At 37.1% G+C, this 12,926-nt stretch overlaps 2 protein-coding genes and 1 long non-coding RNA gene across 6 annotated transcripts in view; 1 reads left to right on the forward strand and 2 right to left on the reverse strand.

The window, feature by feature from the left end:
- Positions 1-7,466, forward strand: part of LOC5571607 (major facilitator superfamily domain-containing protein 8) — a 41,759-nt gene extending 34,293 nt beyond the window's left edge. For all 4 annotated transcript variants that reach the window (XM_021854188.1, XM_001659752.2, XM_021854187.1 and 1 more), the window contains exon 3: positions 6,588-7,466. In XM_021854188.1, the coding sequence (XP_021709880.1) occupies positions 6,588-7,266 (679 nt within the window). In that variant the 3' untranslated portion in view covers positions 7,267-7,466. The remainder of the gene's footprint in view (positions 1-6,587) is intronic.
- An 83-nt stretch (positions 7,467-7,549) lies between these two features.
- On the reverse strand, positions 7,550-9,835 carry LOC5571612 (solute carrier family 22 member 4). Its single transcript, XM_001659751.2, has 3 exons — positions 9,310-9,835; positions 8,115-9,241; positions 7,550-7,986 (listed from the first exon to the last, which is right to left on the reverse strand). The coding sequence occupies exons 1-3, from the start codon at positions 9,471-9,473 to the stop codon at positions 7,631-7,633; spliced, it is 1,647 nt and encodes a 548-aa protein (XP_001659801.1). The 5' UTR covers positions 9,474-9,835; the 3' UTR covers positions 7,550-7,630.
- Positions 9,836-10,113: 278 nt separating this feature from the next.
- On the reverse strand, positions 10,114-10,726 carry LOC110679483. Its single transcript, XR_002502520.1, has 2 exons — positions 10,347-10,726; positions 10,114-10,277 (listed from the first exon to the last, which is right to left on the reverse strand). It is a non-coding gene; the product is annotated as an uncharacterized LOC110679483 (long non-coding RNA).
- Positions 10,727-12,926: the final 2,200 nt, after the last annotated feature.

Here is a 12,926-nt window from a genome sequence, read left to right on the forward strand (position 1 = left end):
TAAGTTTAACAATATGTGTTACGATGAGACCCCTCGTAGAAGCGGCGCCCCACAATATGTATTATTTTTATTACCAAAAAACATTTAAATATTGTTTATTTGACAGGAAAAATAGTTACGAATAATTTATTTTCTTCTTTGTATAAAATTCTATGTTCCTTCCAACCCAGAAAACCAGGGATCATATAAGGATGTTTATTCCAAATTGTAATGTGCAGTTTATGATGAAATTGGATACGATGCAAAATTTAATTGATGGAAATCGTTAATGAAGTCATCAATTTAATTTGACTTGAATTTGCATCTTAAAAAATTCTAATTTGATCTCACCAAATATGTAACTTCAAACTGTCATTTCATTACGATTTCTATTTCACCTGTTATAAATTTATTATAATCTTCTATGTGAGATTGCATATCAGTCCATCTGATGTAGATATGAAATTATAAAGAAAAAAGCGCTACATAAACCGTGGTATTCATAAATATGTCAATTTACCGGTTAAAAAAATCACCTTTCCAAAGATATTGTGTTTCTTACTGTATATAAGTATTTCAGTAAGATGTCTTCAATAAATATTACTGCACTTCTTTTTAATTGAAAACTTTGATTCGATAAAAAATAAAATTAAATCTTTAGTGTAGCACTGACTTAGTAATTTACCAAAGCTCGAAACATCGAAACACAATGCTCTACAGTATTACATTTATATTCGCTTAACGACCAGACACTCCAATAAGAAATGCACGGCGTAGTGGTCGCGTATCAGATTAACCTAGTGGTCAGATGTTCAAAGTTTGTCTATTGTTGATAATATTTTTTTGTTTTGTTTGTATTTGTTTGTAAAAATTAAGTCGTATAAACTGTAACACGCAGTCATGCATGAAGTTTTAGTGAACACCAAATCATATTGTCTGGAGTTGTATCGATCATCATGAATTGTCTAAAATGTACGTATATGGTCTCGAGTTTTGTACGAATAGAGGGAATCCACGCATTTTATGCAATCTGAATTTACAGAATGAGCGTTCACTTTATTCAATTGCAGTCTGTAAACATATTTGTTGGCTGGGAATCGAAGTGACTGCACTAGAAAAGTTTACTAATTTGCCAAAAGACGTGAATAGCATAATTATCGGGTTGCACTCAAAATCGAGAAATGTGATATTTTTTTCACATAGTTTTAATGAAAAATGTATGAAAATGTTTTGTTGTGACCATTTCCACCTAATTTGAAATAATTGTCCTTTCCAGAACAGCGTGACGCCAGGGTCCTTTTAAGGACATTTCCTTTTTAGATCCAAAACACATCATACGACGTCTTAATCTTCATGAATACGAGAGAACTTGTACATAAACGAAGAATAAAGGCCCCTTTGAGGACATTTTTCTTTGATGAGCAAAACATGCTGTCCGACGTTCCAATCTTCATGTATTCGAATGAACATGTCAATGAATGCAGAACTAACATTGAAGGATGTGGCCAATCAATAGCATTTAGCACAGGTTTCGTCAGGGCCTTGGGAAAATTCCGTTTTATGTTCAAAACATACCGTCCGACGTCTCAATCTTTATGGATTCGACCGAACATTACAAAAGGCGAAGAATAAACTGACTACCATCTGATATGACCACTTCATAGCACCTGACAAACGTTACAAAATAAACGTATTGGGGCCATTTTTGTACGACGATCAAAACATACCATGCGACGTCTCAATCTTCATGATATCGAAGGAACATGTCGATAAATAGAGAATGAACTCAGTACAATCTGATGTGGCCACTCCAGAGCACCAAGAATGAACTGGTAACCTACTCATTATTCCATTACAGAGCACCTGACACATGTCCCGCCAGGGTCTTTTTGAATCATTTCCGTTTTATGTCTAAAATATGCTGTGCCACTGCTCAATCTTCATGAATTTGAACAATATACCAAAAAATCTAGGATGAAATGGATGCAAACCGACCATTCTTAATGGTGCAGTTTGAGATACGATCTTTCTTGACAAGCTTTTTTAGAAGATTCCCATGATCCTTTGCAAATTTGCCAAGAAGATCTTCATTAATACGTTGATAACCTTGCCATGAAAGTATTCAGGAATTAATAAAAACCCAGCAGAGAACTGATAAGATATCTACCAAGGCATTCACCAGACACTCAATTAGCATGTCATCCGAAACTCAATAAGAAACATAAGAAGGATACGTCAAGAATGCCACAAAAGATCCTTTTTAAACTAATGTGGCATATGATCAACTGGAATATTAACAGGCAAAAACAATTTCAACAGTATAACAAGAATGCCTAATAATTTAAGAAAAGGAAATTCGTTCAAACGTCTATTCTTCCATTTCCATATGCCAAACGTACCGGCCCCTAATGGATGAAGTGATTCCACCAGCAAATAAATCAATATTTTTCTTAGAATTTGACAAGGATCTCACCAGGAATTGAACAAGACTCCAGTCAGGAATCCATCAGAAATGTTAGGAATCCGTTCGATATTTCATTTGAATTCTCAGAAATACCTCATGCAACTTGCAAAGCGACCACCAAGGTGTTTTCCTGGAAAAAGATGTCCAAAGAATATTTGTTTTTACACAATACAATAAAAATTTTTGATTAACATTAGTCGCAATATCCGTGTGTAACGTCTCGCGAATGAACAGATTGCAGATTCTAACAAGCATACAATTATTCTGAATCAATAAGGACGTGTTTGTCAAAACTATTAATAATTAGTAGATAAAAACCGAATTAAGTACTATACCATTTAATTATACTAGAGTTTGTATCCTTTGGCAGATACGCGTATTTCGACCTCGACTGTAGGGCCGTCTTCAGTGTCGTATACTAGACTCGACTATTATTACTAAGTCGAGTCTAGTATACGACATGTTGTTTGATGCAATCTCGTTTAATAGCAAAATCTGCAAACAAATATCATATTCCGATCTACATATTCATATGTAATATGCACAAGAAGGCTCAGTATGTCCAAAATTTAAGAAAGTCGTAGCTAAGTTAGATTCTTCAAACAAAACTGACTCCATGGCCATTTTTAAATAAATTTGTGCCCAGAAGTATTCTAAAGATAAATAGAAAATAATATCTTTTTTTTCAATTCGGACACATAGTATAGAGGAACTGCTAATTTGATAGAAAAGTTTATCCATGTCCGTTAAGTGTCAGGTTAAGGCAACCTGTATTCGTTCTCGCACCATGGCCTCCTTTGAAAGTTATTAACAACATCACACGATACACCAAAATCACTCATAAAAAAAAACAGCTGTCATTATGTTATTCGTGTTGCAATGATCAAAATTTTATCCTCGCTATTTTTTTTATTTCTCGCAATTTAGATTTGCGAAAGATTTACTGTTATGCTCTTTAGAATGAATGCAATGTAGAAACAAAAGCTGTCAATTTTGAAAACATTGAAAAAACAATTTCTACTAGTACCTCACTTTCCAGCAAGGACAAAATTTTGAAACCTTGTGATTTTAAAATTGAACATGTTTGTAGTTCTGTGGAGAAAATTTCAGCTTATGTGTCAGGGAACAAAAACATAATATTCTAAAGTACATAATAAAAAATAAATTGCTATATACATCGTGATTATTGTGAAATGCTGTTAAGAAAAATTCGGTCATAAATTAATTAAAACAATTGGACTGTAACTCTCTTTTATTCGATATTTCATGTTAGATAATCATATTAAAAGTAGGCTTTCATAACTTCCTTGATGGTCCCTTGAATCGCAGTTGCACTGGTTTTGTGTTATATAACGCGATACTTCCCAAACTCGATGATCCCTTCAATATCGAGTTATGGAAAGTTGACTGGGTTTAGAGACAAAATGTCGAAAGACAAAACGTCGAATGCCAAAATGTCGAAAGGACAAAACTTCGAATGCAGTGAATTTTAAACATTGCTTGCCAAACTTCTTTTTCCACATCGGGATCAATTAAATATGCTATGATTAACTTTTGACTGTATGTTAGGGGCTGTCCATTTATTACGTAAGACATTTTTCTGGGTTTTTCAACCCCTCTTCCCCCCATAGTAAGATTTTTTGTATGAAAATTAAAAATAAATTGTATGGCGCGTAAGAAATCTCTAAATTATTTTGGAGAATGTTTTATTATTACAACATTATATAATACTAGTCGAGCGATGTACAGAAAACCGATTGAAATTTCATTGATAAATTAAAAAGATACAGCATGCACAAGGTGTCCACTTTATAAAATGAATAGTCCTTAAATATCAATATGAATGTTTGTTTAGTGGGCTTAATTTTAGTCCAAAGACACTGAAAAGGCAAAACAAATAATTTATCGTGGTTACAACTAATTAGCCGTGTAGAAGTTTTGATAACTACCGAGAATCGTGTAAAGCAGTTGTTTTCCAACCTTTTGTAGCTGCGGTTCTTTTTGAAATTTTTCATACATCTTGCGGACAACGGAATTCAAGAAATCAAAGATTGTTTGAAGATCTCATAGTTAATCAACAGATATCCTTGGACGGCAAACCATTTGATTCCTCGGAGTCCAGTAAGTCCTCTTAGAATGTATCCTGGATTCTACCAAACATCTTTTTTAAGGGGTTTGTAAGGGATTCGAATGCAATTGCAATAAGAAAATATTGCAAGTTAGTTTTCTGGAAAGATTCCGGCTCCAAAAAATCGTCAAAAATATTCACAAGAGGGTGATGAAGATTTCTTAGAACATCTTCTCAAAAGGTTATCTCAAAATTCAAAAGATTTCTTTGGGTATCCCCAAGTAATCTCAAGATTCTGCAAAGTTTTCGGGTAAGCATTACCTCTGGAAGCTGGTGTTAATATATTAAGTAACTTACTGATAAAGTCTTAGAAGTGAACTCAAGGATGTTATAAAAAAAGGTTTCAAAATTTTACCGAAAACCCTTGAAACCTTTTCAGATAACTGTAAAAAAAAATCATGTTTTATTCAAAAATTGAGGATTTAGAATCCCGTCTATCCTGGTTGTTAGCTGAGGAACATCAAGTAATCTTAAAGAAAGCTTGTAAAATTTGACCGAAGACCGATCGTAAACAAATGAATTTTCTATGCACACCTCTAGGAATGATATAAGTTTCATGAAAATAAATACAAAATAAATTCTCGCTGGAAAAATAATCGTACAATGAAAAAAAATAATACGATCTAGCAAAACAAGCAAAGTAAGACATTCTTCGTACTTATTGATCAAACTACAGTGATTTACAAATGGTTTCACGGATCCCTTGGGAAGTTGTCACGGCTCCCGAAACCCTGGTGTATATAGTTGTAACTTTTCCGAAAATTTTTCTTCAATTTGTACATTTGTAATTTGTACATCTCATTGGAAAATATGTGTATTTTTTGATTTTCAGTATTAGTTAGGAACATTTATTTCTCATAATAAACACTCTTTGGCAGTCTCAAAACCACAATTCAATCTTAGAAGTGAACCTAGCTACTGCTCTGACGTTTGTAAGGTGTGGATTTAAAAAAATATATTGAGCAAAACTATAAGTACACGCCATTATACACGCTTTGCCAAATATGTTAATATTTATCTAGCATTGAATCAACAACAAATATTTTCAACTCTGTAATGTAAAACATAAGCTTGTCTCAATCCTATCCAAATATTTGCTACCATGTACCGTTAGCTTACGCTTTTATACTATTATCCCATGGGGGTTTTTTGAATCAACCCACTTATTCTTTCTGGCGTAAAGTCCAAACTGAGACAGATGCTAAACGTTCTTCTGAGCACTTCCTCAATTATTAAACAAGAGATTTTTTTGCCATTGATCATTTTCGCATTTATTAATCATGTGGTTGGCACAAAGATACTGTAGGCCCTGGGATATAGAGAAAATTTCCAACCGAAAAGATTCTCGATCGGTAGGATTCGAACCCACGACCCGCAGCATGATATTGCTGAGAAGTTACCTATTTACCGCTACGACTATCTGTGCCTTTTAGCATGAAATAATAAAAAAAAAATCAATTTTACTACTATAAATCATCCTTGATGTCCACAATACCCTTATGATATTAGATTTCCCCAACATTACCCTGTTAGATCCAATGTTTTGAGCTGGAGTAATAAGTTTCGATCATTTTGGGATTACTTAAACCCTTGAGTATTATTACTGCTCCAACAGTTATCAATCCAAGAGCAGAGCTTCACCCGATAAGCACGTTTGTTGTAAAAAAACGAGCGTGGTGTGACTTGTGATGAAAAAATATTCCTCTTTATATTTTTTTCGGCAATTATATCGTAAGGCCCATACAAACATATCCGATCTATTGGATCTTATTAATTTTGAGTTTGAAACGGCTGCACTGTCTTGTACATTTGTTGCATCTGATAACGTGATAAGATCAGTCATCTAAGTTTACGTGTTTTACTGAAACTCTTCTCAGATTCTTATGTGATATTCAAAAAGCGCAATAAACAAAACGCCCTATTTGTATTGCGTTTCGTTAATCTTTATCATTATGATGAAAATTTAACAGGTTGCAATTTCAAACCAAGAAACTAACTTTCCATCATTTCTTTTAGGCTCTTGTCCCCCATCGCCTTGGACCAGTTTGGCTGGAGCAACGAGGACTCCCTGTTCTATCTAGGCATCCTTATGACGGTTGGCGCTCTGATTTCCTGTATTCTGTTCCTATTGTTGGACCCCTTGTGCAAACGATTCAGCGAATCCAATGTCCTGGTCTACGGTGCCATGTTTGCCCTCTTCGTCAGTCAACTCTTATTGATCCCCTTCGGATCGGAACCAATAACTCCGGTAACGAATGGGAGCAACCTTACCGAGCTCAACTCTACCACCGCCGCACCCGGTTGCCCATCGACTCAAGAATGGTGTGAGTGGATTCCACCGATTGGTAAAGTGCAATTCACCATCTCCTACACTCTGCTGTGCGTGTCGTTCTCGATCGGAACGACGCTAAGCCAGGCCGTATTTTCGAAACTGTTGGGTCCAAGACCGCAAGGAACGTGGATGGCTCTGTTGACCTGTGCGGGAAGTGCGGCTCGTATTTTGGGACCCGGCTCGGTAACGATCTACGTCCTGTTCGGGACGTATTGGACCTTTGGAGCCGGAACGGTTTTGGCCGGGTTGGTGTTCTTGTGGATGTGGATATACAGGGATAGCTTACAGCCGGCCAAACCAGCCATTTCATCGGAAATGGCAGAAGAACTCAAAGTGCTTAATTCCACAAAACTTAGACAATAGTGTAGATTTTTTTTTTGCGAAAAAGTAGCTGTGATCTGTACTTATGAGATAAGTAATAATGTGTTTTTGTTTATATTGTTGTATCGTTGAGAAATAGCTGAGCGAAGCTAGATAGGGAGATTTTTGTATCAAATGGAAGAAAAGTCTCATCTATTTTCGTGTTTATCATCAAAACAAAACGAATAAAGAATCTACAGAAACCGCACGGGTTCAATTATTGACTTCTTATCTTGATAAGGTACAGGGAGGTGATATAATGCATGTCAATCATTTCAACGTAATATTTCTCCAAAAATGTCATAAAATTTTCATTTCGCGTTTTGTACTTACTAAACAGGTCGTCGTTTATATTGTCATGCTTCTGTTATGCAAGTCGCTCCCTGCCCTTGTTTCCTTCGTCGGTGTTCATGTTCATCGCTTCCTCCACCGTATTCGGTAGTTGGGTGTTGAGGGTCTCCGGAAATTCTAGAATTGCCAGACCGGATGCAATACCGATGCTACCGAAAATGACCATCGGTAGTGGGGCCCAGATTTTGGCCAGAAGGGGTGTTTGTGGTGCTACCATAGAACCGATTCGACCGAACATTGAGCATACCGAGAGAAGGCTTTGTCGAAGGTTGGTTGGGAAGATTTCCACCGTGTAAATGTAGAGAGTTCCAAATGACATGGTTATGGCCATCTTGCTGACCAGGAATAGAATAAGGCTGAGCCAGTGATTCCCTGAAAGTATTGAAATTGAATATAAAGTTTGTGATTGATATTATTGTAATACTAAAACCTCCATTTTCGTGAAATAATGATAACCCCGGCCCATCCCGTAAATGAAGGTTTCAATGTAGCCATATTACCTGTTGGTATAAACTCTGATAGGAAGCAAAACAGTCCACAGAGTATCATGGTGGTGCAAAGTGTCACTCGTCGACCCACTCGGTCCAGGATCAATTGCATAATCAGAAACCCTGGTAGCTCAACCAGTGAAACCAAGATGAAGTTCAGATACTTGTCGCCTGCCAAAGTGACGGAGTTCAGACTTAGCCCGAAATAGACGAGCACGTTGGTTAGCCAGCAGAATGAACAATTTGCTACTCGGAGTATCAGGCGGCGATTCTTGAACGCGTTCGTCAGCAAATTGAAGAAGTTGTTGTTTTCCAGCATCTCGGACCTTGATTCGTTATCGCTCACCGGGCAGAAGCTGTCTATCGCAGCCGGTGACAGAGTTTTGCCGTTCATTTTTGCTGCCCTTTTAAGAACATCGAATGCTTTTTCTCGTTGACCCTTGGAGAGCAACCATCGTACACTTTCTGTAGTCATCCATAGGAATGGTAGTGATACGATGCCAGGTATGTAAAGTGCTCTGAGCAAATATCTCCAGTTGCGTAGTAGCATAGCTAACAGCCCTAGCCCGGCTTCAGCAAACGAGAATGCACATGATATGATGTTGTTGCCGGTGACTCGCATTTTAGGGCCAACCAGTTCCAAGGCCAAAACGAAAGCCGTTGTGTACATCGTAGAACCAATCAAGGGATCAAGGAACTCCAGGGCGATGAACATTTCATAACTCGCCGCAAACGATCGTATTACACCGAAAATGGCACTGCCGGCCACGCTCAGAAGAAGCACCAAACGTCTTCCGAAACGATCTGATATGTATCCAGCGATCGGCAGCGCCACAAACTGCCCCACATTATTGATAGTCCCCACGAGCGTTAGCTTCCAATCATTGTTGGGGCAAGTGATGTTGAAGTCGTTCACAATTGTTACTTCGTCATCTTCGAAGATAAAGCTGCCGCATTCGATGATGTTCTTCTGATCGAAATCATCAGCGTCGCACAAGAGGTTATCTAAGCTCGCGTTGGTTATCGGCTGAAACCGTTCACATTGTGCTGGGATTCCATGTCTGAATGGAACTGTATTGTTCAACCATTCCGGGTGGTAAACCGAATTCGGCCCATTATCGCATCCTGGTACCTCACATCTACAACGACACAAGAAATATTGACTATCTGTTGCATCATGAACCTTTGCCCATCGCATTTATCTCACCTGTAGTTCAAATTTCCCGCTGTAAAAACGTAACTCAACGTGAAGAACGCATTCAGAATTATGGGAATCACCATCAGCCCATACTGTCGGATTTGAAATCGTCCAAATTGACCAATTTCATTTAGAACCCCGTCAAGATCAATGTCATCTTCCGATTTCGGCATTTTTGCAACCACCTACGACCAGAATCCGCATGCACTGCTTTCACGACAGGAAAACACGAAATTCACCCCTCAGACTGCCACTACCAGCACGGAGTAGTGCGAAATGAATGAATCTATTTCAGGATCGGATCGAATCCGGACGCATGCGCTTCGTCCCCACAACACTGTACTCTATCCACAAATTGTAAGTCGAAGGGATTTTTTCACTCTGCTCCAGCTGTGTCCCACTACTGATTGTCTTCCATCAGTATGCAACAGCGTGAAGCCCCAGTCAGCGTCAATTATAAAACACTAATTGAATTCAATCTGGTCAACCAGCACTTGGCAAACACGGCTAACACTTTTCTCACACTTCACGATCCATACACTGAACGAAATCTTCCGCCATGAATTGAATGATTTTTGCCTCATCCGAGCCCCATACCTATTTTCAGACACATTCAGGATGATTTTCATCTTCGTTGAAATCATCTGTTTACACATCTCACCGAATGAAAATCATCCAATCTTGCAATGATTTCAATCCCTCTAAAAGCTGAATAGAATTGAATGATTATCATACATGAAAGTAAACAACCCATGCTGATTGTTATTTATGATTCAAAAGGATTCGATTTCACAAATAAATAAGTCTCAACACTTGACAATTCTACGAAAGACGTTTTTAATTCATTGTATGATTATTTAACTTGATTTGGGAAAGTATCCAGAACATTGATATCGCCAAGAACAGTTGTCTCATGTTTGACTCCAGGAACTCCACGATCCCATTCGGATTATGTGCATATCAGTGATTTATGTAGCCTTTAGAATAGACGAAACATTCTAAAAGTAAAGATTATCCTGAATCATTTTACCGCAACACACAATTACCTGTTAAATTCAATCAGGAGTTCCGGAGTCACCACGCTGCTGCCGCCATATTTACACTACGATTCAGAAGAATAATTTGACAACTATCATCGTACGCTTTCTGTATGTTTTGTCAGACGGCAATTGAATGATTTTCGATTTGGGACATGGTAAAAACTAAACTCCGTCATAAGTTGGATGTTTTTTATTTGTGTTAGCATAATTCAAATGTCTACTTAATGTCATACGGATGTATAACAAAAGTCATCACAGTATTGGATGATTTTTGTTCAATTGTCGGTAGTTTCATCATATACTTGAATATTCATTCAAAATGAGGAATGTGAAGATTTATAGACAAGTGAATTACAAATCATTCATTTCATGGCAGGAGATTTCGTTCAGTGTACCGGCTGTGGATGGTGATGCTCGACAGCTTATAGTAGATCTGCAAATGAGGTCGCAAAGTGGCGACTTCTGTACGAATCCCCGATGTAAACACTCTTTGTGCTTCGCTCGTAGTAGGAAAGATTCTTTGGGCGAACCATCGACAATTGCTACTATCTGCGATGGTGTCGGTAATTAAACTGAATTGGAAGAAATGCGTAGTCTTCAGAGAAATGATTGTGGCGTGAACGTTACTTACACTGAATGAACCTGACGGTAATCTAGGAGCATGTAGTGATGTCACTATCAGTGTACCGAGTATCTTGGGTCGAGAGTTCGAGTTTGGCGCGCTTTTTGTTCACGGAGCACGTGACGGTTCCCTTTTAGTTTAACTTTGATTTTGGAGTTTGAAGCGCGCTCTTCGGTGGCTACCGATAGCTATGAATTCAACTTGGTAAGATTATTTCACAAAGAAAATTCAACTGAATGTACGATGCAAATATTTTTCGTTTCTGACACGTTTTTATTTTCGCACGCTCTGATTCTGTCACGTTTCAAACCTTTTGTTTTCTGCAATGCAATGATGGGCTGAGTTCATTAAAGGGGTCAGACCCATTCTAGATTACTCCTTCGCATTTGTTTAATGTGATTTTCAATCTTTCCGAATTCATAATAATGCATACGTATTTTTTAGGCTGCCGAACCTCCTCTATTAGGCATTTCACGTCAAAACTCTCTCTCGGTTCTGCTCTTCAACAAAACTTGAAAACAATGGTGCCAGTATCTGTCAACTTTGACAGATACTGGAACCAATGTTTTCAGATTTTCCAAAGGAGAGAAAGAGAACGGCAATTCCTACATGGTTAAGTGCAGGCCTGATCAACCTTTTTAGCTCTTTTTTTGTCATAAATGGTTATTGCGTTCGCAATAATAGTTCGATATGATATCTCAAATGAAAGCCTATTATTACACCCGATTCTGTTTTTGCACACGGTTTTTTTTTGTTTTTCCATACATTTTGTCCGCCAAAACCTTGTTTTTACATGAAACGTCGAGAATTGGTGTTACTTTGCGTGGTTTCTGAAATTTTTAACTGAAAACTTTTTTTGCACGGTACGCATGCCCCTTGCAAAAACAGAATCGGGTGTATACCTGACTAAACCCACGTATAAAAATTCTAGTTTATATCAAACACTCCGCTACAGATGCAGTTAAGTAAAAAGTTGATGCGACCAGGAGGCCGGACTGATTTTTGCCTTTGCTTGCAGCACTATACTAAAGAGTTTAAAATAAATTTGAATTTCAATACATGGATCGATTAGATGTAATACCAGCTTTTTTTAAGGTACATATTTATCGCATCAAACTATTATTGCGAATACATCAACCCTTGTTGTCGAAAAAGAGCCATAAAGGTTGGACAGGCCTTGACCTATTATATAGCTAAGCAGAAAGTTTGACACATTTCCGATTTCAAATATTTTAGAAACCATTCTACGTGTTGAGCAGTCTTAGCTAGAGTGTACATTTCCTGGCCATTTTGCTCGTCCCGGGATTCGGGACAATAACCTATGCTTGTCCCGGGAAATTCCGGGATCCCGGGATTTGTAAAATTTTCAACAAAACTAGCATTTCGGTTGAAATGGAAGTACAAATTTAACAATACATTTCTTTTCAATGAAATTAACAGATAATGAATCTTTTCAAAATAATATGTCAATTAAAGCAAATCACTTTTCACATAATAATTTCTTATTCTGATAAAGTAACCTAACAAAAATCAAAACTTAGCTTGACTTATTACGGGTTTGCTATGATTTTTTTTTCAGATTCTCTATAACACTTATGAATGGAAGTATGGTAAAAACTTAAGTCATAATTTTAAAGCAATTTGTTTGAATTTGAAAAGTCACAAAAACTTTAGAACAAAAGAAACGATTAAAGATCATTGAAAAAATTGTAGACCATGTTAAAAGTTAATTTCTGAAAATTATTGACTGAAGTTTATTGCCGTGAATCGCAAGCAGTCCTATCTGCGTTTTGATCGAAATTGAGTTGATATCAGTTTGCATTATATCTTCTAATGATCTTTCAGCTGCACTAACGAAAAATCATTTTTGTTCAGCTAAATTAGAAAAAAAAAACACCAAGATGAATTGTCCTATAATGAAAAGTAAACGCATGTCAGTTCCACTGCAGATTTTTGCATCGTGT

Source organism: Aedes aegypti, chromosome 3 (genome assembly GCF_002204515.2).
Source record: "Aedes aegypti strain LVP_AGWG chromosome 3, AaegL5.0 Primary Assembly, whole genome shotgun sequence".
Taxonomy (NCBI): domain Eukaryota; kingdom Metazoa; phylum Arthropoda; class Insecta; order Diptera; family Culicidae; genus Aedes; species Aedes aegypti.